At 37.5% G+C, this 20,362-nt stretch overlaps 2 protein-coding genes across 4 annotated transcripts; both read left to right on the forward strand.

The window, feature by feature from the left end:
* The first annotated feature begins 1,105 nt into the window (after positions 1-1,105).
* Positions 1,106-13,882, forward strand: LOC140765520 (protein ENHANCED DISEASE RESISTANCE 2-like). 3 transcript variants are annotated; one of them, XM_073104652.1, is made up of 24 exons: positions 1,120-1,227; positions 1,333-1,600; positions 2,763-2,837; positions 2,957-3,010; positions 3,115-3,180; positions 3,255-3,316; positions 4,076-4,116; positions 4,392-4,481; positions 4,548-4,594; positions 4,667-4,767; positions 5,265-5,360; positions 5,448-5,512; positions 5,594-5,665; positions 5,769-5,915; positions 6,066-6,382; positions 7,262-7,325; positions 7,413-7,585; positions 8,475-8,576; positions 8,652-8,702; positions 8,802-8,945; positions 9,048-9,143; positions 10,971-11,072; positions 11,274-11,365; positions 13,846-13,882. In XM_073104652.1, the coding sequence occupies exons 2-24, from the start codon at positions 1,427-1,429 to the stop codon at positions 13,865-13,867; spliced, it is 2,253 nt and encodes a 750-aa protein (XP_072960753.1). In that variant the 5' UTR covers positions 1,120-1,227; positions 1,333-1,426; the 3' UTR covers positions 13,868-13,882. The 3 variants fall into 3 exon arrangements, with proteins under 3 accessions (XP_072960755.1, XP_072960754.1, XP_072960753.1); XM_073104654.1 differs by lacking the exon at positions 13,846-13,882 and adding an exon at positions 11,472-11,515 and having other exon boundaries at positions 1,106-1,600; XM_073104653.1 differs by lacking the exon at positions 13,846-13,882 and having other exon boundaries at positions 1,106-1,600; positions 11,274-11,604.
* Positions 13,883-15,514: 1,632 nt separating this feature from the next.
* LOC140765864 (auxin response factor 18-like) lies at positions 15,515-19,485 on the forward strand. Its single transcript, XM_073105155.1, has 5 exons — positions 15,515-16,345; positions 16,460-16,529; positions 16,634-17,787; positions 18,142-19,058; positions 19,291-19,485. The coding sequence occupies exons 3-5, from the start codon at positions 16,669-16,671 to the stop codon at positions 19,358-19,360; spliced, it is 2,106 nt and encodes a 701-aa protein (XP_072961256.1). The 5' UTR covers positions 15,515-16,345; positions 16,460-16,529; positions 16,634-16,668; the 3' UTR covers positions 19,361-19,485.
* Positions 19,486-20,362: the final 877 nt, after the last annotated feature.

Genomic DNA, 20,362 nt, shown 5'->3' on the forward strand with positions numbered 1-20,362 from the left:
ACTGTAAACAACCAAGATTCTCTTCATAGGCTAGAGGAAGTATGGAGGCATTCCCCCCCTCCTTATTTTTTCTTCCTTCCTTACTAATAGAAAAGAATCTGTTCTAGTAAAATCTTATATAATCAGAGGGCAATCAAATGGCAATACCTCCATAATCAGAGGATAATTAAATGACAGCGCATGATTCTAGCCTTAATTATTGAACACATTTTCAGTACTGTTATTTTCTAACTTTAGAGATATGTCGTGTTACTTATTTCTTGATTTTCTTGTAAATTTGTATAAATTATATTCAACTTATCAATTCAAGGTATGCGATTATTTAATTAATTTTTTAAAAGTTTATTTTGTGTTACTCCCTATGCAATCATTTAACCAATTTCTTAAAATTTATTTTGTGTTACTCCCTCCCTCCTCCTTGTTCTCTCTCTCTCTCTCCTTATTTTACGTCGTTGTTGCTTCCCTATTGTTGAGGCCCGTTGCTTCCTTCATCCCCGAGACTTAATGCTTTCTCAACACTGTCACCTCCCTTCTTATCGTTGCTAAGCTTTAGCTGCGTCACTTGATTATTAGTAATCCAACCTTGCCAAATTTCATTTTTTTTTTCTTTTTTCTAGGTTGCTCCTTAGTTTGAATCCGCTGAGGCCACGACAAAATCACTTAAAGCTAAGCTGAATCTTTTGTGTTATGATTGTGATTTGGGCAAATATATTGTTTTTATTTTTGTGTAACTTTTAGGTTTGATAAAATATTTTCTTATTGTACTATTATTTTCTACCAAATAACCGGTGGAGGATATCTAAACTATCTTATTTTCTCTTCTATGTATCAAGCTTGTAATCATCAGGTTGGAATGAATGATATTTTTATCTATCTAATTAGTTAATTAATTTTAAATTATATTTTTAATAAGCTTATTTCTAACAAAGGAGTCTTGATATCATTTGATAATTTCCAACATATATATAGTAATAGTTGAGCGGGTCAAAAATGTAATTAACTTTGTTTTTTTTAATCTTATTATTGTTTGAGTTGTTTACCTATTTTATTTTTTGCCGAGAGCTAAAGATTTCCAACCTACGCGAGGGAGGTGCGGAGGGGGGGAAGTGGGTGGGAATTTTGGCCATTGCCGAGATTCCTCTGACTCCCCAGTCCCCTCTCATTGGGGTCAGAGAGAATTGTTTCAATCACATCTCTTTCTCTAAATTCTCTCACTACTTAATGCTCGTACTTATCAAACTTAATTCTTGATTGTGTTTTTTGTCAAAAAAAGAAAAAAAAAAGTTCTTATTCTTGTTCTGTTGTCGGCCAAATCGCCCTGGGCATCATCAGCAGCAGAGCAACTCGAAAAATTCCATTTTTATTTATCCGATGAGTTCCGGTACCTGAAGGGTGAGAGAAAGGATTATTGGCATTTATTCCTTCTATGGCTGGCGGAATCACCGAGGAGGAAGAGGAGGAGGAGGAGAGGAGGATGGAAGGGTGGCTCTACATAATCCGATCCAATCGCCTCGGCTTGCAGTATTCCAGGAAAAGATACTTCGTCCTCGAGGGCAACGCTCTAAATTGCTACAAGGCCGTGCCCGCTTCCAAGAAAGAGGTAAAGAGTTCATCTTGGTCCTTTCAAATTCTTTTCTTGGTTTCTTTGGCTGTCTTGCGTATTTGGTTTTTCGTTTCTTTAAATCTTTTTTTCCCCTTTAATTGGTTAAAATATGAAGGGAATTGAGAGATGGGTTTTCTTTTCATTTTTTGAACAATATATATTTTGATTCTATAACTGGGTCGTAATTCCTTGTATTTGGATTTGGATTCCATGCAATCCGAGAGGCAGTCATTCTTTTAAGAACCTTGTCAAATTCGTTTTGTGCTCCATTTATCTCCATATTTTCGACGAATAAGATGATAATGAGAAAAAAAAAATTCAAACTTTTGATGTTTGACACCTTATGTTTACATTATATTAGGTGCAGGATTCTCTTAGTTGTACTAGTTTTATATATTTTTCTTTTTCAATTTGCCCTAAGACAACCCAGTTATCTGATAGGTGCTAAAGATAACTCGTGGTTTTGATATAATCTAAATTACATATATTGAATAGCTATAACATAATGCTTAGCTAATATAGAAACTGTTCTATTCCACGTCTTAGCATTTTATTTATTTTATTTTGAATAAACGATGTGGAAATTTGATGAAAATTTCTTGTTTCACCTCACTTCTTGAGGGGCAAGTTTTATCGAATAAGCAAATACAAGGTTATGTGTTTAGTTTACACACAATATCTGATGCAATTTACATCTTGCTACTAATTTTTTATTCCTTATGAGAGCTGCTATCGACTGCCATGCATGTAAGGTAGACGCCCCTGGAAGCAAACTATTTAATCCGAGTAGGCAGAAGACACCTTTGTGGTCATAACACTCAGTTCACAGATTGGAGATATATACACATATTCTCACTTGAAAAGGAAGGGCTGGGTTTTTTTCAGTTTGACAGCAAGGAAACAAATTTTCAATGTGTCATAAGGTGTTATGATTCGTTGCATTAACCACTTTGTTAGTCTAGATGCTGTTCAACCAAGTTCATAACCAAATCTAGCTCGATATATGCACTCTCATCTTACATGATCTCTTCTGAGATTTGTCTCTAACAAAATCTAACATGACTAAAGGCCTTTATCCTTGTGTCTTGCCAAGTCGCCATATAAGTCTCAATGCTTTGCCTTATATATCAACCTTTAGACTCTTTTTGCTTTTTGCCAGGATCCTGTGAGAAGTGCACTTGTTGATTCTTGTATACGTGTCACGGACAATGGGAGAGAGAGCATACATAGAAGTGTAAGAAACCCCCACCTTTGTTTTTAATTAATAATACTCACTGTTCAAAACTTCATCTTTAATTGTATACACTTTTCATTTAAATGTTATTAACCATCTATTTTGGTGGCAATTCGCAGGTCTTTTATATATTTACACTTTATAATATTTCTTACCACAATGATCAACTTAAGGTACAGATGAGTGTTCACTTATCTTGACAGAGTTCTTCTAGCACTGGTTGTTTTCCATATAGCTCCTCCATCTTGGAGAGTTTTAAGGATGTTTGACTTTGCAGTTGGGTGCTAGAAGTTCAGAAGAAGCAGCTAGGTGGATTAGATCCTTGATGGAAGCAGCAATGAAGGTTTGAAACCTTTCTTTTATCTTTAGGTTTGGTATACTCGTGAAAGCACTTCAATAATGTTCTGCTATTTGCAGGAGTGCCCAAACAAAGAAGAGAATGTTATGGATTCTTCCAAAAGAAGATGGAGATCTCTTAGGTTGGAAATCAACTTTTTTGATGGAGTACATCACAATCTAGTTTTACATGCTGTTATCTCTTGATATTTTTTTGTTTGAGCTTGTCAATTCAGTTTAATTATAAGTGTATTTATTGTTATCTATGATTCTAACAAAAGGAGTTATTCCCCCTGTTTACTTGTTAATCACTGCAACATTCTTGAATCTTGACAAATATCTTTCCAATGTCGTATTGTTCTGAGTTTATAGGAAAGAGAAAATTTTGTAACTGCATTTTGATGTTGCTATGTGCTATTAAACAAGATCTAGATAGAAGCATTGTTTGACATCAGCTGAGATCTTTGGCCTTAGATGAGCTGGATGGTGGAAAAAGGATTCATGTGGCAAATCTAATTAATTCTAGCAAAATTCAGTTGTTGTGGTTGCAATTTTTTGTTTCTGGACTTCTGTTTCATTGTTTGGGTATGTGGGTTCATGGATAATATGTGATGGTCTACATTGGTAGCCGACAAGATTCAGGCAACATCATGACCCTTATTTTAACTGCTTGATCTAGAAAAGTCTGTGGTCCATTATGAATGCATGCCTGGTGCCCATATGTTTTGTGATTTGCTGCTGCAATTGACAGGCACATTGCCAAACTACGTAATTTGCTGCTGAATGAAACTGAAAGTCAATATTGATTCCTTATTGTAGTACAATGATTCTCAGAGTTTTTTTTTTTTTGGGAATGCTGATTCTTTTAAATGGCCTTATTGACTTGTATATTGATATAACAGATTGAGCCGCACCAAGAGGAGTAGTCGAACACATTCTATTGGTAATCTTATTTACTGTTGTTTCCTATTTCATGTCATTGCATTCAAAAGTCTTAGCATGAGTAGTTTTTTTTCCTGGCAAAGGCTATAGTATCTTCTCCATATCGCTAGACAAATCCAAGTATACCTCAGCTCTCGCCAAAACATATCTAGTACAAAGATCTGCCAAAATATCTTTTGTAACAAAGATTCTGATTCTTATAGGATTTTCTGTACTTTAAATGTCATTATTTCTGTTTCCTCATTTTAATGCTTCTTTACATAAAAATGTTGCCAGATTGGACTGTATTTTCTTCTGGTCACACTGATCCAATGGCATCTGATGTTATTGCACCTTCCCCATGGACAATATTCGGCTGTAAAAATGGTAATATTGGTGTTTCTTATCTCATTTGATAAATTTCAACTCCAACCTGTGGAAATTTCTATGTAGGCTTGCGACTGTTCAAAGAAGCAAAGGATGGTGATTTTTGTCAGAAGGTACTCAATAGCCTTTTAACAGATGTCCATTCTATTTAGTTAGTGCAACACTAAGATTGTTTTTTTCCTCAGCACTGGGATGATCATCCAGCTATAATGGCAGTTGGGGTGGTTGATGCAACTTCAGAGGCTATTTTCAGAACTGTTATGTCTTTTGGTCGATCAAGATCAGAGTAAGATGCCACATTCTTCCATATTTAGCAATATTTATTTGGCTCTCCTTTAGCTTCTCAAATATTATCTGTGCATTGGGAATTTAAATATATCATACACAGACAAATATGCACATACTCTCTTCTTCCTTATTGTGAACTTATCTCCCTTATTTATCAAAAAATGTCCACCAGAATACCCTAATGGAAGGCCTATCATTGATTTGATTGTAGTGATCCATGTGGATTTCCAGAAAAGATGTCCAACCTTATGCATTTTTATTTTGGTGTTAATATGATCCATGGATGGAAGAGTTCTTGGCTGTATATCTTTTAATCTTTAGATACTTCTACTGATGTACTCATTATCAGTAGAGTAAATTTTCTATTTTCTGTTGGACATTGATTTTGGAACTCCAAATCAAATTTCACCAATATTAAATTATCTGGTTCTCTATTATTATAGACCATATATGAATGTCCATGTTCCATACTTGAAACATTAAGATTTCTTGCAGATGGGACTTCACATTATTAGAAGGCAGCGTTGTTGAACACCTAGATGGTCATACTGATATTATCCACAAGAAATTGCAAAGTGATTGGTTACCATGGTCAGACGTTGAACATTTGAAATTCATTAAAAGTATGATGCTTGTTTGCAGTAAGGACTTCCTGATAGTGATATGTTTTATTTTCAGGGGAATGAAAAGGAGAGATTTATTATTAAGACGCTATTGGAGGAGGGAAGATGATGGAACATATGGTAATGCCATCAGTAAGACCTGGCAAATGTCATTTTATTGAATTTACCATAAGCTGACTATATATTTTTTTTATGTTACAGTAATTTTATTCCATTCAGTTTTCCACCAAAAGTGTCGACCTGAGAGAGGCTACGTTCGTGCATGTCTTAAAAGTAATGTATGCTAAAATTTTGGCAGCTTCTATCGTGTACTCACTCAAATTTAGAAATTGATGTTTGTTTTAGTACTTACCATGTAAGTGAAACTTTTTTGCAGGTGGAGGATATGTAATATCTCCCTTAAATCAAGGAAAACAATCAGTTGTAAAGCACATGCTAGCAATTGATTGGAAGTTTTGGAAGTCTTATTTGCTTACTTCATCTGCAAAGTATATCACTATACGGATGCTAGGACGCGTTGCTGGTATGGTTTGTGACATGATAATCCTAGATGTTCTTAACCATTATATGTCCTTACAATTGTCATAAAAATCTAGGTTGCTTTAGCTGAAGATAATCACATTGATACTTATTCAAAACTTTTCCCAACAAATGCATTCTAATATCACTGCAGCTCTGCGAGAACTTTTCAGAGCAAAACTTGGTAACTGTGCATGTTCTGATTATTCATCGGGTGAACTGAGAAGGGAGAGAAGATTGCTGCAGAGTGAAAAGGAAGACATTAAGACAGAGTTGGAGTCAACTATAGAGAATACTAGGTGCAAGGATCCCGGAGAAGAGTCAGAAAACCCTTCTATCAGACATGCAAATATTACTGGATCATTCCTTCAACTGAACGATGCGGCAGATGAGTTCTTTGATTTTCCGGAAGAGTCAGAGTATGACCAAAGGGAGGTTTTGTGGCCTTCTGATGAAAGCTTGCACTCTCAGGTGAGAGCTTATTGTGAATCTATGTATCTTGGGGATATTTTTCCTCTTTATAAGAGAAAGTATGAGTAATCTTTTATTATTCTGCTAGCTGGAGAAGTCAACCATTAGATGCTTTCTCTTTATTGATATTAAGATAGGCTTTGCTTCTATTCCTTCCATGAGATCTCCTAAAATCCCTCCTGCACAAAATAACAGAAGATCACTTCCTTGTAAGCAAGAACAGTCAAGCATGAAATAATGATAATGCTGCAACAATCATTTTCTGCAAGACAACAACAATTACGTTAATGAGAATGACAAAGATGATGACTCTTGTCAATGATTGCAATGAAAGCAGTAGTGATGATGAAAAAAGTAAGGGCCTTTTACTATACATACCTTTCATCAGCCCAATGCATGAGGTGTTGATATTGTGAATACCCATATGTCATTTACTGCCGCCGCAACTGTTAAATGCAAATTCTTATAATTAAGCTTGCAGTCATTTACTTTATTTATTGAAAAGATTGAGTCACTAAGTTGGTTTCTCGTATGACACTATTTTGATGGCTAATGAAGAACCTTCTTATAAAGTAGATGCCACATGTAGTGTTAAGGGGAATATTACACTGAAATAGCATGGGTTTTGTTTTGTCACTATTATAGAATGCACCAAGTTGGTGGTTGTTTATCCATTGTTAGTGTTATCATTGCATATAAGCATCTAGGATGTTAATCTATGTCTTTCATCAAGTATGCATCATAATGACATTGTTTTTCATTTCCATCTAGTGTATCAGTTGTTTGAAGAAGCAGTTCAAACTTTCATCTATCCATTGTTTCGTGACAACTGACAAACCAATTAGTAGTAACTTCAATTTCTGACACTTCATTGGACAGGATCAACGCCACGCCAAGTTATCAACTGCTGCAGTTATTGTGAAAAGGTTGCATGACCTTGCAGGTGTGTCTAAAATCTTGTCTTATTACTGAGGTTAGGTCTCCTGAATGCTGGTTATTTCTGTACTACATTTTTCTTTGTTCTTCATAGTTCAAAAGAGAGGATATATTGATTTACAAGATGCTGCAATGGGAGAAACTGTACCATGTTATGGTGCAACCCTTCCAAAAGATCCAAGTTGTAGCATGCCCTGTAGTTGGGCAATGGCAGATCCTTCAACATTTTTAATTCGTGGTGAATCTTACTTGCAAGACCATCAAAAGGTATTCCTGCTTCTTACTGCCTTAGGATGTAAAAATACTAGCATAGCACCATTATAAAATAACTATTCCATTATTATTTTAGTTTGTCCTGTAATAAACTGCATTGTGATGGTAAAGCTTACCTTTGCATCTAAAAGGTCACGGGGAAACAACCTTTTCAGAAATGAGGCTAAGTTGTAAGGCTGCATATATCTTTTCTCCCTAGACCCTGCACTGACAGGAGAGTCATCCACGGGAATGCCTTTTAATGTATATTGTCATTACTTCATAACACTATAACAGATTACTGGATTTGATTATTTTGCTTGCATGATACTTAACACTTGAAATTAAGTAAACTTTGGAGGTTGTTAGATGAATATAAATTTATATATTTAACTTCTGAAAAGTGAAATGTACTATATGAATTTACATCACGAGTATCTTTTTCCACGTCACTATAACCTAGACTTGTGCAATGAGTCATGTACTCATGTCATGTTATAGTGATGTCACTGCAAATCTGTCCAAAAGATGCTATCTAAAATTATAGAATTTGTTCTGATTTTGTTTCATCCTATGGTGGATTTGCAATTACTTGTTTCTTTACTTGTGCTCAGATTGAGTTATCAATCACTTTATCTACTAGCAAAATGAGATTAGTAAATAAACCTTTACTGCACAAGTACAGTTCTATGGAGCACTTCTTCGCCTGCATATTTCAATATCACAAGTTGCTTACTGATTTTTCCGGACCCTCAGAGTATAGACTGCTTAAAGTACAATATTGAACATATTAAACATCAAGCTAAATCTCTATAATCTACTATAGGTTTGGTTTTTCTGTGTTTTCCTTGTATTAAATGTATAAGTAATTGATATATATAATAATCACTCTTCTGCCCAACAGATTAAGGCTAATTCTACCTTGATGCAATTGGTTGCTGCTGACTGGCTAAAATCTGATAAGCGGGAAGATGATCTTGGTAGTCGGCCTGGGGGCATTGTTCAGGTATCTTGATCAAGTGCCTACTCCCTACTGTTTGTTTCCTTTTACAACTGCTGGTTCACCAAATTTTGTTTCCAGAAATATGGAGCGCAAGGTGGGAGCGAATTTTTCTTTATTGTAAATATACAGGTGAGCTAGTATTTTCTCATCTGCACAGGAAAGACTTCTTTATGAGAAAAAGGATTTCTGACTCGACCTCCTGAAATCTTGTCATAATTCCAAAAACAGGTCCCTGGTTCAACCACATACAGTCTCGCATTTTACTATATGATGAATGTTCCATTGGAAAAGGTTCCGCTATTAGAGAGATTTGTTAAAGGAGATGATTCATTTAGAAACTCAAGATTTAAACTCATCCCATATATCTCCAAGGTTTGTCTACATGTGATAACATTTTTTCCAAAACTTTGTTTAGTCTTGCTATTACTTGCGAAATGTCACTCATGAGTTTGTTTTTTTATCTAATGTGCATAGGGCTCTTGGATAGTGAAGCAAAGTGTGGGTAAGAAAGCATGTCTAGTTGGTCAAGCATTGGAAATCCATTATTTCCGCGGGAGCAACTACTTGGAGGTAAGGCACTAATGTTTAAGTAGCACAAAACTTCAGAAGCTGGTTAAGATTGTCTGCAGTCTGCACTAAATCATTCCGGTATGAAGAAAGTATAAGTAGGGTTGTTTGAGTCATATAATGCACAATAAGGTCAGCAATCTGTAGTTTACCTAGATATGATACATTTTAAGGGAGAGTATTAGGCTGGACCAGATGGTGTTTCATAGTGTTCAGCATATAAATCAATTTTCTTGTATAAGACCTTTATGGCCATGCTTCTGACAAAAAAAAAGTCGTCGATTTTAACTTTTATAGACAAAATGAAGTATGAGGTGAAAATAACAAACACCAGTGAAGAATGGAAATAGATATTAGATACACATACTATCTAATATATAATTTTTGGTACTTCAAATATGGCAAAGTAGGATATATCATGGCAAAAGATATTGCTATACAATCACACGCATGTAGGGATGTAGGTATTAACATTATGGTAAAAGTACTTATAGATGGTACTTTTTAAATTAGTAGCATATTTTTTTATGATAATAATCATAAAAAAAATAATCACAGCAGAACATTGTCTAGATGAAAAGCATCCAGAAATATATAAAGGTTGATCTAATCACTGGCACGAAATCCAAGGATAGTAATCCTTCAAATCCACTAAAAACATTTTGGTCTCAACTTTGAATTGAGCAACCTCTGGTTTGTACTTGTAAGCTGCTTTTTGAGAGGCGGCTAATGTTTAGAATCTAAATAGCCAGTTTATTAAAATATGTCTTATTACTTAACTGGTTTGTACGTTCTATGCAAATTAATATTTCTGAGTAGCGGTGAAAACTGGTCGGATTTTATCCGACCCGATTTGGTTCCATATCCGAGTATTGCCAAATATGGATTGAGATTTTCTTGTCCATCCCGAATTTATACCCATATTCAGATAGTTTATCTGAATGCAGATATTTGTTGAAGAATAGTATCTGAATCAATATCCATATATCTATATAGTTTGAAATATTATAAAGATAGCGGTATAAAAGGCTATATTTATACTTTTACATGAATCTCTAATCTACTTTTCCTATATGTTTACTAATTATGTTATAGATTCTAGTAATATCATAAGTTTGTATAGATTAAAATACAATTTGCGTATATCCAATCTGTATTCGTGTCTACACAAAGCGGATAAGTAATTGAGTTCACTATCCATTTACTATCCGATTCTCTGTCCATATCTAAAAAAATGTGGATCTAGATATGATTTTACCCTTATGTGATCCATACCGGTCTTCACCCCTACTTTTGAGACCACCAATTTATACACTACAGCCTGCCCCACTAAATCCACTGTACTTAATTGCTTACTGCTAAGTCACTCGCCAGCGGGCATACAAGCTATGAGCAAAGCATGCAGTAGGGCACACTTGTGGACCATAGAGCAAGATTGAGCAGCTCTTCTGAGTTGCACCTGGATAATATGTTATTTAGAAAATGATGGGATTGGAAGGTGCTTTGGATGATCTCCATTCTACCAGTCTTGCAGATTGCTAATCTGTGGTTCACAGATTGTTTTCAGCCACATGAATTTTCGATATTTCTTTTTATTTCTCATCAAACAAATGGCATCTTCTTGGGAAAATCCTAGATACTCTTGGCATGATATTGAGGAATCTCATTCCTGTTACTTAAACCAGCATGAAACAGATGCTTGCATATTCGTCTTTCATAACTAATTCTTTGCAAATGTTAGCCATCATGTACAGCTGCCAAAATCTTATGCTTGTTTCGAGTTTGTAAGTTTGACAATAACCAAAAATTTAATATGTACGTTTATTTCAGCTTGGAATTGATGTTGGATCATCAACTGTTGCAAGAGGTGTTGTAAGCCTTGTTCTTGGGTATTTGAACAATCTGGTGATAGAAATGGCATTCTTAATACAGGTAACATAAATCATCATACTCATATTCATTGGAAATTTCCTTTATAGTGTATAACATGTCAAATCATGCTTTTATCACAGTAGATGCATAAAGCAAAGTCTGTTATTGTTATTTGCTTCTATATGGCATCTCAATATAACAATAGTCATATTGTTATTTCATATTAATCATGAAAAGAAACTCAAATTGAATTTCTGACAGGGTAATACGCAAGAAGAGCTTCCAGAGTTCCTCCTTGGCACCTGCCGATTGAATCATCTTGATGCCTCCAGAGCAGTTTCAATTAATACATGGTAATAAAGGATGGATCTCACTAATTAACTTTGAATGCGACCATCAGTGGGTGCCAGACACTTTAACATAGTATTTAGTTGTTTACTCTTTCCTTCTCTTTCGCAGATTTATTCCAGTAATTCTTTTATTTGACAGAAGTACGAGGTCAAGCATTTTTTTTTTAACCTCACCAGATGCTTAACGATTTGTAAAGATCTTCAATCAAACCTCTGTCATTCTTTGACATAGTTACCAAGTATTCCTATCTGAGTTTGTATATTAATCTATCATAAATCTTAAGAATCCTATATGGCATTATTTATATCCTATTGTTGAACATAGTTAGTCATTGAGAAAAAGGACTCAATCATACAAATCATAGCCTACTTCATGATCTTATGCGTCCTTTTTACTATAGAAATTAGACTCTCTCCTTTCTTTTTTAATCTCTCTAGGACCTCCTAAGATTCCCATATGGCTAGGCCAGCTCATGCCCAGCTCTAATAGATCATAGACCATATTGCCCTATTAAAGTTATTGGTAGTTGGTCATATCCACTGATTTTGGGCCAATATTAGAAGGTCAACAACATAAAGAATCAAAGAGTGGCCAGATCCCAATCAGCTAAGTCAAAGTACAACGTTACCAGAGACAGAGCTAGAGGATCCCAAGAAATGTCCAGAGTCATTGCATTTCCATTGTAGTGTTCTCTAAAGCTGGTACATTGTAAGTCTATATGTCTATATGATTATTTAATTAGAACTTTATCTTTAAAGAGTTTGGTGAAATAAGCTAAAGATTATTGAATGTGCCTTAAGATTAATTTTGTGAATCTCGAGCTCAATTCATTGTACGATTATAAAATATGTCTGTTAGACATATTTATTAGAATGGTAAGGGAGCTAAGTAAGACAAATAAAAGCTTTTTAAGTACTTTAACCCCTATATAGTCTTAACTAAAGTATATCCTTTATTTTATTTTTAATCTTATTTGACCATATTAGAAGTTGAATTTAAAAATCTTCATTAGAAATAAAGTTATAGAGTATTAAATAAGCTTTTCAGTACATCTAAAGTAATACCAATCAGATTTCAAATGATAAAAGAAAGAGAGAGTTATTTTAAAATTCCAAGCAGTATAATTGTGACTTGTATAGATTAGCTTGTGCATATCAAGTAAGGGTATGTTAACATCACTGTTTAAGTCTAATACATAACACTAAAAGTCCATGTGGATAAAATTAGAAGAATAGGTTGTCTTGGAACAATGAATATCTTAGTCAAACACAAAGACCAATATCAAAAGGATGGAACCATGCCTTCCCTAATTATTCTCTCCTCTCTCCTTGGTGGGGCTTCTTTAGATTAACACAAGTAATAGGCCAACAGGCTTATTTGGGATTTTATTTTTCTCTGTGCTTCACAAGTGAAACCCCCCAAAACAAAGGTAATTAAGTATATTTAGTCTAACTATTAATTAAGATCAACTATGCTCCTATAGATTGCAAGTTATATACAAATGACTACATTTATAGGGCTTAGGGTAAGGACCAAGACATAAGCACTTCCTTTCTGTAAATGTAGGTCACATTTATGACTTCCTTGGAGATCTCATCAAACACAACAAAATAGAGGAGTGATTACAAATTTCAACTCTCCTTGATAAGCTTACATTTTTTTTAATAGACATCATGAGCACGATAACGGGGCTAATTATCTACGTATAATAGACACACGTACATAGGTTAATACATACGTGTTGTGTTAAATACTTTAGCCGTACGTATACGATCGAATGGCGGCCAATCCCTAGTGTTATGCAGAAACAAACACAGAATGTAAAACCTCCTACTCTGACTCCTGAATCTTTGTTCCCTTTCCACATGATCAATTAACCCATCTATACTTCTCCAGTATCATAATTAACAAGTCAATGCTCCTATGCTTGTGTACCATATAGTAAGTAATAAGTGTCATAGAAAGTAATGTCCATTTGCAACTTTCTTTGTATAAAAACACTGTCATACTAATTGTTATGCTGATCCCAATGCCATGATCCAACCCCCAAGCTTGCGGCACAAGGGGTGGGTTGGTTGGTTGGTTGGTTTTAGATAAGATATATGAAATGATATGTAATTGTATCAGACCAACAACTTAGAACAACTTGGGCTACATCTTTTTAATAAAAAGAGTGTAGATGAGGCTACACATCTCACATGCAAAACTTTAATTGGATGAAGTGTAGAGAGCTGCACTTACTGATGTCTCTCTTCTTTGTTTGTTGTCTTTGGTCAAAGAGACTTAGATTTTGGAGAGGAAGGGAAGAAAAAAAGGGACAGCTTGGCCATTTGATGCAATTGAAGCATCTCACATGGCCCAATCAAATCACATCAAGTCAAATCAAATCAAATTTACTCTCGATTTTTTAGCTATTAGATAATTTAGTCGATCTAAAGATATAAATCTTATTGGAATAATTTATTTGACTATTTGTCAACAGGAGGAAGGTCGAAATCCATTGATCAATTTAACGCTTGTCGCGATCCGCTCGCTACAGACCCCGTCGGAAAAGAAAAATCCAACCCCCACGTGCGGTTGCTTGTTGGCCCACCGGAGTCCGCCACGTGTGGACTCCGAGTACTGTGGGTGACGTGCCGCGTCCCAGCTGTCACGCCGGAACCGGTGGGTCAAAGTCGCGGGTGCATCCATAACGCAGGGAAGGGGGGGGGGGGGTTGGTGCGCACGTTAGCGAGTGTGGGTTGGACCGGCGCACTTTAGAGGATGCGGCTTCGGAGTTCGGTTGTCGCTGTCCGTATCCGACGCCGCCGCTCCGTCGTGGGACCCGCACGAGGATCGATCCTATCGCCGATCTTTTGCAAATTAATCGCCAGCGTCTCCCCCCTTATATATATATATATATATATATATACTATTATTATAGTTATTATTATTAACGAACGCTAATCTATCTGGATAATTAATCCGTCGTAACAAAATATTATAGAACTGGGGTTGGGGTCAATTTACAAAATCTTAATAAATACTTTATTCGTGTATTTAATTTTGAATATTTACTACATTCTCTTTAATCTTTATTATGAATCCCTACTATGTGATCAAGAGAAGGATGAAGTAAAATTGGGACGTCATATGAACTATATATTAGCTACCTTCTTAAACCAAGAAAACCTTAAACACTTGGATATAATATATAATTAGCCAGCCAGCTAAGCGACGACCAAGCATGCAATACAACAGTGAGGTTACAGTGCTGTTTCCTATGACACCCAGCAACTGCATGCAGACGATCAAAAATAAAATAAAATAAAATTAACAATGATTCAGATTGCAAGTAACTTGGAGTCTTGACTAGATACAAAAACAAGCTTCATACTTGATAAACTTTCCAGTATTTCCTGTCGTTATGCTACCATAAACTAAGTTGAGGAAGATCTTGTTCATATAATATTTAGGATTAAAAGTGGACTTTTTCTTTCTTTCTTTCTTTCATTCATTCTCAGCGCACGCTTCACTGTCTCATTGTGTCTTTATTAGCACGGCAATCCATTCATTAGCCTTGTCATTACAGCTCACAGGATTGAAACCAACTGCAGTAAAAAGAAGGGATTGTTTTTGTCTTGGCCGAGTTTAAGTGAGCATATGATGTTGTCTAGAGAAGGAGAAGTGAAGCAAAGAATGGAAGTAGTCCTTGAGTTATATTTTATGGATATAAGTTTCTATCAACAAACTATTATCATGTCTTCCTTGCTAGTTGTCACTTCTTCTTCTTATGTCAATCATTGTCCTTTTCTTTTTCTTGCAAGCCACCTCTTCTGTGAAATTAATTTACAAGAAAAGATTATGCAATATACCATGTGATGTTTAAAATAACTGGAGTAGTTATGACTGATGTCAGCGTATTAGAGATGATAATATTTGAGCTAATGAGTGTTTTAATTGATTCATTCATGCATATATCTAACGGTATTTTATTGGTTTGTTGATGAAATGGTTAAGGTTTTTATTTTATTTTTTGGAGGGGTTTAATTTGATTGGGTAAGGGTTTATCGTTTACAGTGGCAGAAGAGAAAATAAAGAGAAAAGGGAGGTTAGTTAGTTGGTTTGGAGGAAGCGCAGATCTCGTCGCAACCCAACCCGTGCCCGAGTTCTCCGCCTCGGCTAGCAATCGCCGAGTTCATGGTCGACTAGGGAAAACCGACGGCCCCGACCAAAAGATCGGTGGTTTAAACCGCAAGCGCCGGTCAAAACGGCGTCGTCCTCGGTGCTGCATCGGAACACGTGGCCTTTTAACTCCCTTCCTTGTCTTCCTGTTCCGCACCGTGTACCGGATCCCGTTCCCTCTGTTCCAATTGCCACTAGTCGACGAGCAAAGCTTCCCATGAATTGATTATTTATTACCTTCTAACATAGTACTCTTTTCCTCTGGATTTCTTGTCACAGCTTTCTCCCACCCACAAGCCATAGAGATATAAATATATATATAAACACACATACAGAGAGAGAGAGAGAGAGAGAGAGAGAGAGAGATAAAATTGTGTACACAAAAGGATCACTTGAGAGGAGTGGATGATTAGATGGAAAAGATGCCACCTTCGGTTGGGAATCTCTGCTGAAAAGAGAGCATGAGGTGTCTGCTGTGTGGATTTTGTGGTGGGTCAGGTCCCGATGTCATCACTCGGTAGGATTTTCGAGAGAAAGATGAGATTTTGGGATGTGGGTCTTTGCTGGAGTGTGTGGGATTGTGTTCTTTTGCCGATTTCAGTGCAAGAAATGGGGGGGTGTTAGGGTTTCTATAGAGGAGGAGCTCTAGTTTTCCATTGCTCTGGAGCTTTGGTTTTGTAGATCTTAGAGAGCTCACTGTGGACTAGTTGAAATCTAGATTGAGGAAAGCTCGAAGCTGGTGGATCTTTCTCTCCTTGTCCAGTTTGAATTGGAGGCTTCTCTTCTTGATCCTCTCAACTAGTTCTGCTCTGAGATAGGTAAGACCTCTGATTGAGTGGAATCTTTTCTTCTTTTTTTTATTTACTTCAATTACCATTGTCAAATTTTGAAGGGAATTTTGTCGTCCTAATGTGAAATTTTTATGGTTGTAGTGGTCGTTTTCAATGATCAAGATAAAGAAGGAAGTTTTGTTGAAGGAATGAATGATTTTCTAGTAGAAAGGTGTGAGAAAATTTCTGAACTTTTTGATGAATTTGTTTTGATTTCAATAATTTCTTGTCTAAAAAAATAAAAACTCTTTTTTTTTTTTTTAATTTCTTTCTCAGCATTCTCTGAATCTAGTGAGAATTACTCTACAATCATGGTGATGTTCGGTGAATCGACAAGAGAACTGTTGAAGGAGACAGACAAGTGCTTGGACCCCCAGCTCTGGCACGCGTGCGCCGGCGGAATGGTTCAGATGCCGGCGGTCCACTCTACGGTCTACTACTTCCCCCAGGGCCACGCCGAGCATGCCCAGGGGATTGTCGACTTTGAAAACTCCACCCGGATCCCTCCGCTCATCCTTTGCAGAGTGACCGCCGTGAAATTCATGGCCGATCCGGAGAGCGATGAGGTTTTCGCCAAGATCCAGTTGGTTCCTACGAGGTCCAATGAGCCGACCGGCTACGGCGACGATGATGACGGAATTGGCCTCGGTAGGAACGGGCCCGACGGGCAAGAGAAGCCTGCTTCGTTCGCGAAGACATTGACGCAGTCGGACGCCAACAACGGCGGGGGGTTCTCCGTTCCTCGGTATTGTGCGGAGACCATCTTCCCCCGGTTGGACTACTCCGCAGACCCTCCGGTCCAGACTGTGCTCGCAAAGGATGTGCATGGTGAGGTATGGAAGTTTAGACACATCTATAGAGGAACCCCTCGCCGGCATCTCCTTACGACGGGGTGGAGCACGTTTGTGAATCAAAAGAAGCTTGTCGCCGGGGATTCGATCGTGTTCTTACGAGCGGAAAATGGGGATCTTTGTGTGGGTATCAGAAGGGCGAAGAGAGAATTCCCGTCGGGGTGGAATTTCCCGATCGGAAATTGTGCATCGGCCTACGGGGGTTTCTCGGTCCTCCTGAGGGAGGAAGAGAACAAATTGATGAGGAGAAATGGCAACTGTGGTAAAGTCTCTGCAGGTGGGAATATGAGGGGAAGAGGGAGAGTGAAGACTGAATCAGTTCTTGAGGCGGCTCGCCGTGCAGCCGACGGGCAGCCATTTGAGGTTGTTTACTACCCGAGAGCCAGTACGCCTGAGTTTTGTGTGAAGGCCGTCGCGGTGAGAGCCGCGATGAGGACACAGTGGTGCCCTGGAATGAGATTTAAGATGGCTTTCGAAACCGAGGACTCCTCACGAATCAGCTGGTTCATGGGAATGATATCTTCTGTTCAGGTTGCTGATACAATTAAATGGCCCAATTCTCCTTGGAGGCTTCTTCAGGTACCCCCACATTTTACAATTTGATGCTCTTTTTTAATTGTTCTCAGATGGAGAATTAGATGAAGCAAGATTTGGAGTATGAAATGTTAGTGTAATTTATATCTTCTATCTACTCTTGTGATCTTCTTTCTACATGACAGATGTTATTATCTTTGACTCTTGAACATTCTTTCGGTGTGTTCAATTGTGATAATGCTTAAACTCCCGAGTACCTCTGAAAGAGGAATTTAGATACAGGCATGAAAAATTAGCTCTCGTTTATTAGCATTGAATGTGATAGTTAATTTTATCGTTGTAGGCTACAATTGGTTGATTCAGAAATTCTGTGGCTCATAATTTCTGATGCGTTTGCAGGTGACTTGGGATGAACCAGATTTGTTGCAGAACGTGAAACATGTGAATCCATGGCTGGTTGAACTTGTTTCGAGTATGCCGTCTATTCATCTATCACCCTTCTCGCCGCCTAGGAAGAAGCTCCGCGACTCCCAGCATCCCGAGTTTCCCGTCCACCGCCAACTTCCGACTCCGATATTCCACGGAAATCCACTGAGGCCCAACACCAACTCTTTCTGCTATTTCCCGGACAGCACTCCTGCAGGCATACAGGGAGCCAGGCATGCTCAATTTGGTATATCTCTACCAGATCTCCACCTGAACAAACTGCAGTCCAGTCTGTCGTATGCTGGGTTTAACCATCTAGATCACCACACAGCCCCAGCTTCAAGAACTACAGGCCCTAACATTAGCAATCCCCGCAGCATACATGACGACATCTCATGCTTGCTAACCATCGGCAATCAGAGCACAAAGATATCAGGCACTGGAAAGATACCTCAGTTAGTACTCTTTGGAAAGACTATACTAACTGAGGAGCAGATGTCTCTGAGTGATTCGAGGTCTGAACTCTCCCCAGGGGCCACTGGAAACAGTTCGTCAGACATGAATACTGAAAAGACAACGCATAATACGTCGGACAGTTCTCGCTCTGCATTTAATCGGAATGGACTTATAGAGAGTTTGTCGTCTGAAGAGTTTCCATGCAACTGGAATGGCAGGGTGTCGAAGATTGGATCGGAGGCTGCACCTTGCAAGGTATTCATGGAATCAGAGGACGTCGGTCGCACCCTTGATCTCTCCGTCTTTGGTTCGTACGAAGAGTTATACGGGCAGCTAGCTGACATGTTTGGGATTGAGAAAGCTGAGCTGATAAGCCACTTGCTCTATCGTGATGCAACTGGTGCAGTTAAACACACTGGAGATGAACCTTTCAGGTGAGTATCATTGTTATCATATATATTTGTACCCCATAATTCCTTTGTAATTGTCAAAGGAAGCTAACTAATGCCTTTCATGATTTATTATTCTTTCTTCCGCGAATGAATATCTGCGGCTATACTGTGACCTAGATCATGAACACTGTAACAAAGCTTGATTCTGAGCTGAAGATTTCTATGAACTGCATCTCATAGCCAAATTAATGGTCTTCTGTGTTTAATTATGCAGTGAGTTCACAAAAACAGCAAGGAGGCTGACAATACTAATGGATGTAGGCACCGATAACTTAGGGATGTAGAAGCAGAAGTCGATACAAATACTACGCCGGTTTGAGTTCGTCTTGATGAAAAAGAATGCCCGCGATGTGGAAACTTTCCTTCTGAACTAGTACTGATGCAAGTTCTAAGGGGGGCGGGGGCGGGGGCGGGGGCGGGGGCTTCCTTTCATTTTAGTTCTTGAAATGAGGTTTAAAGTCCAGAGTACTCCTTATTCAGTAACCTCCTTGTTCTACGAAATGCTTAATTACTAGCACATTAGTTGCCATTGTGTTTATGGATTGGGAAATTAATCATATGCCAGTGATATAAATTGTTGGTGGCTTGGACTCTATTTAATCTTCTTCGTCACTGAATCGGCCTTATTCTGTGCAAGGTTTGGAATGCTGTAGCTCTTGAAATTATCTTTCTTTTCTTACACCCTTCTAACTTTTATTATTCACACAAATAGTAGGCAGATATTCCCTTAAACAAATTAAAAATCCTCTGAGGGTCCTTTCTTTTGTCCGATAGTGTCGGTCTCATCAAAATATAAGTCGTTTTTTTTTTAAAGTTTAAATAATCTATATTTATCTTTTTAATAAATAGTCAAAATTTCGAGGTAAAGGATTAACAATAAAAAATCTTATATATATATATATATATATATATAGATATATTGAGGGGTCAACGTTGGGAGGCGAGAGACACAATTGCCCTCGGGGAATGGATCTCGCACGTGTGCACAGAGTCAAACACTTCGCGAATGTTGCGCCGCCTCGTGGGTCCCGGGTGTTCCGTTGACCGGGACTACTCGGTCGCCCGTGCCGTTGGAGAAATTGCGGCGGAAATAGCGTAAAACTTATCGAGAAAAAAAAAATGGTATTTTTCAAAATCAACCCTATGTTTGTCATTTATTGAAGATATCGATCGTATTTACTCGCTACGTCTGCCTCCTTCTATGTTAAACGAGAGCATTATTATAATGTTCCTGGAAGTTTGAGTTAATAAATTGCCTCTCCTTGCCTTCAGTGCATAAATGAATA

The sequence above is a fragment of the Typha angustifolia genome, chromosome 8, assembly GCF_048772165.1.
Source record: "Typha angustifolia cultivar Huaian chromosome 8, ASM4877216v1, whole genome shotgun sequence".
Lineage (NCBI taxonomy): Eukaryota > Viridiplantae > Streptophyta > Magnoliopsida > Poales > Typhaceae > Typha > Typha angustifolia.

Bases quoted from the DNA above. Each gene is read 5' to 3' on its own strand.
- LOC140765864 (XM_073105155.1), top strand. From the start codon at position 16,669: ATGGTGATGTTCGGTGAATCGACAAGAGAACTGTTGAAGGAGACAGAC. The intron at 17,788-18,141 runs GTACCCCCACAT...ATGCGTTTGCAG, and splicing joins CTCCTTGGAGGCTTCTTCAG to GTGACTTGGGATGAACCAGA. The intron at 19,059-19,290 runs GTGAGTATCATT...TTAATTATGCAG, and splicing joins ACTGGAGATGAACCTTTCAG to TGAGTTCACAAAAACAGCAA.
- LOC140765520 (XM_073104652.1), top strand. From the start codon at position 1,427: ATGGCTGGCGGAATCACCGAGGAGGAAGAGGAGGAGGAGGAGAGGAGG. The intron at 4,595-4,666 runs GTACTCAATAGC...TTTTTTCCTCAG, and splicing joins ATGGTGATTTTTGTCAGAAG to CACTGGGATGATCATCCAGC. The intron at 6,383-7,261 runs GTGAGAGCTTAT...TTCATTGGACAG, and splicing joins ATGAAAGCTTGCACTCTCAG to GATCAACGCCACGCCAAGTT.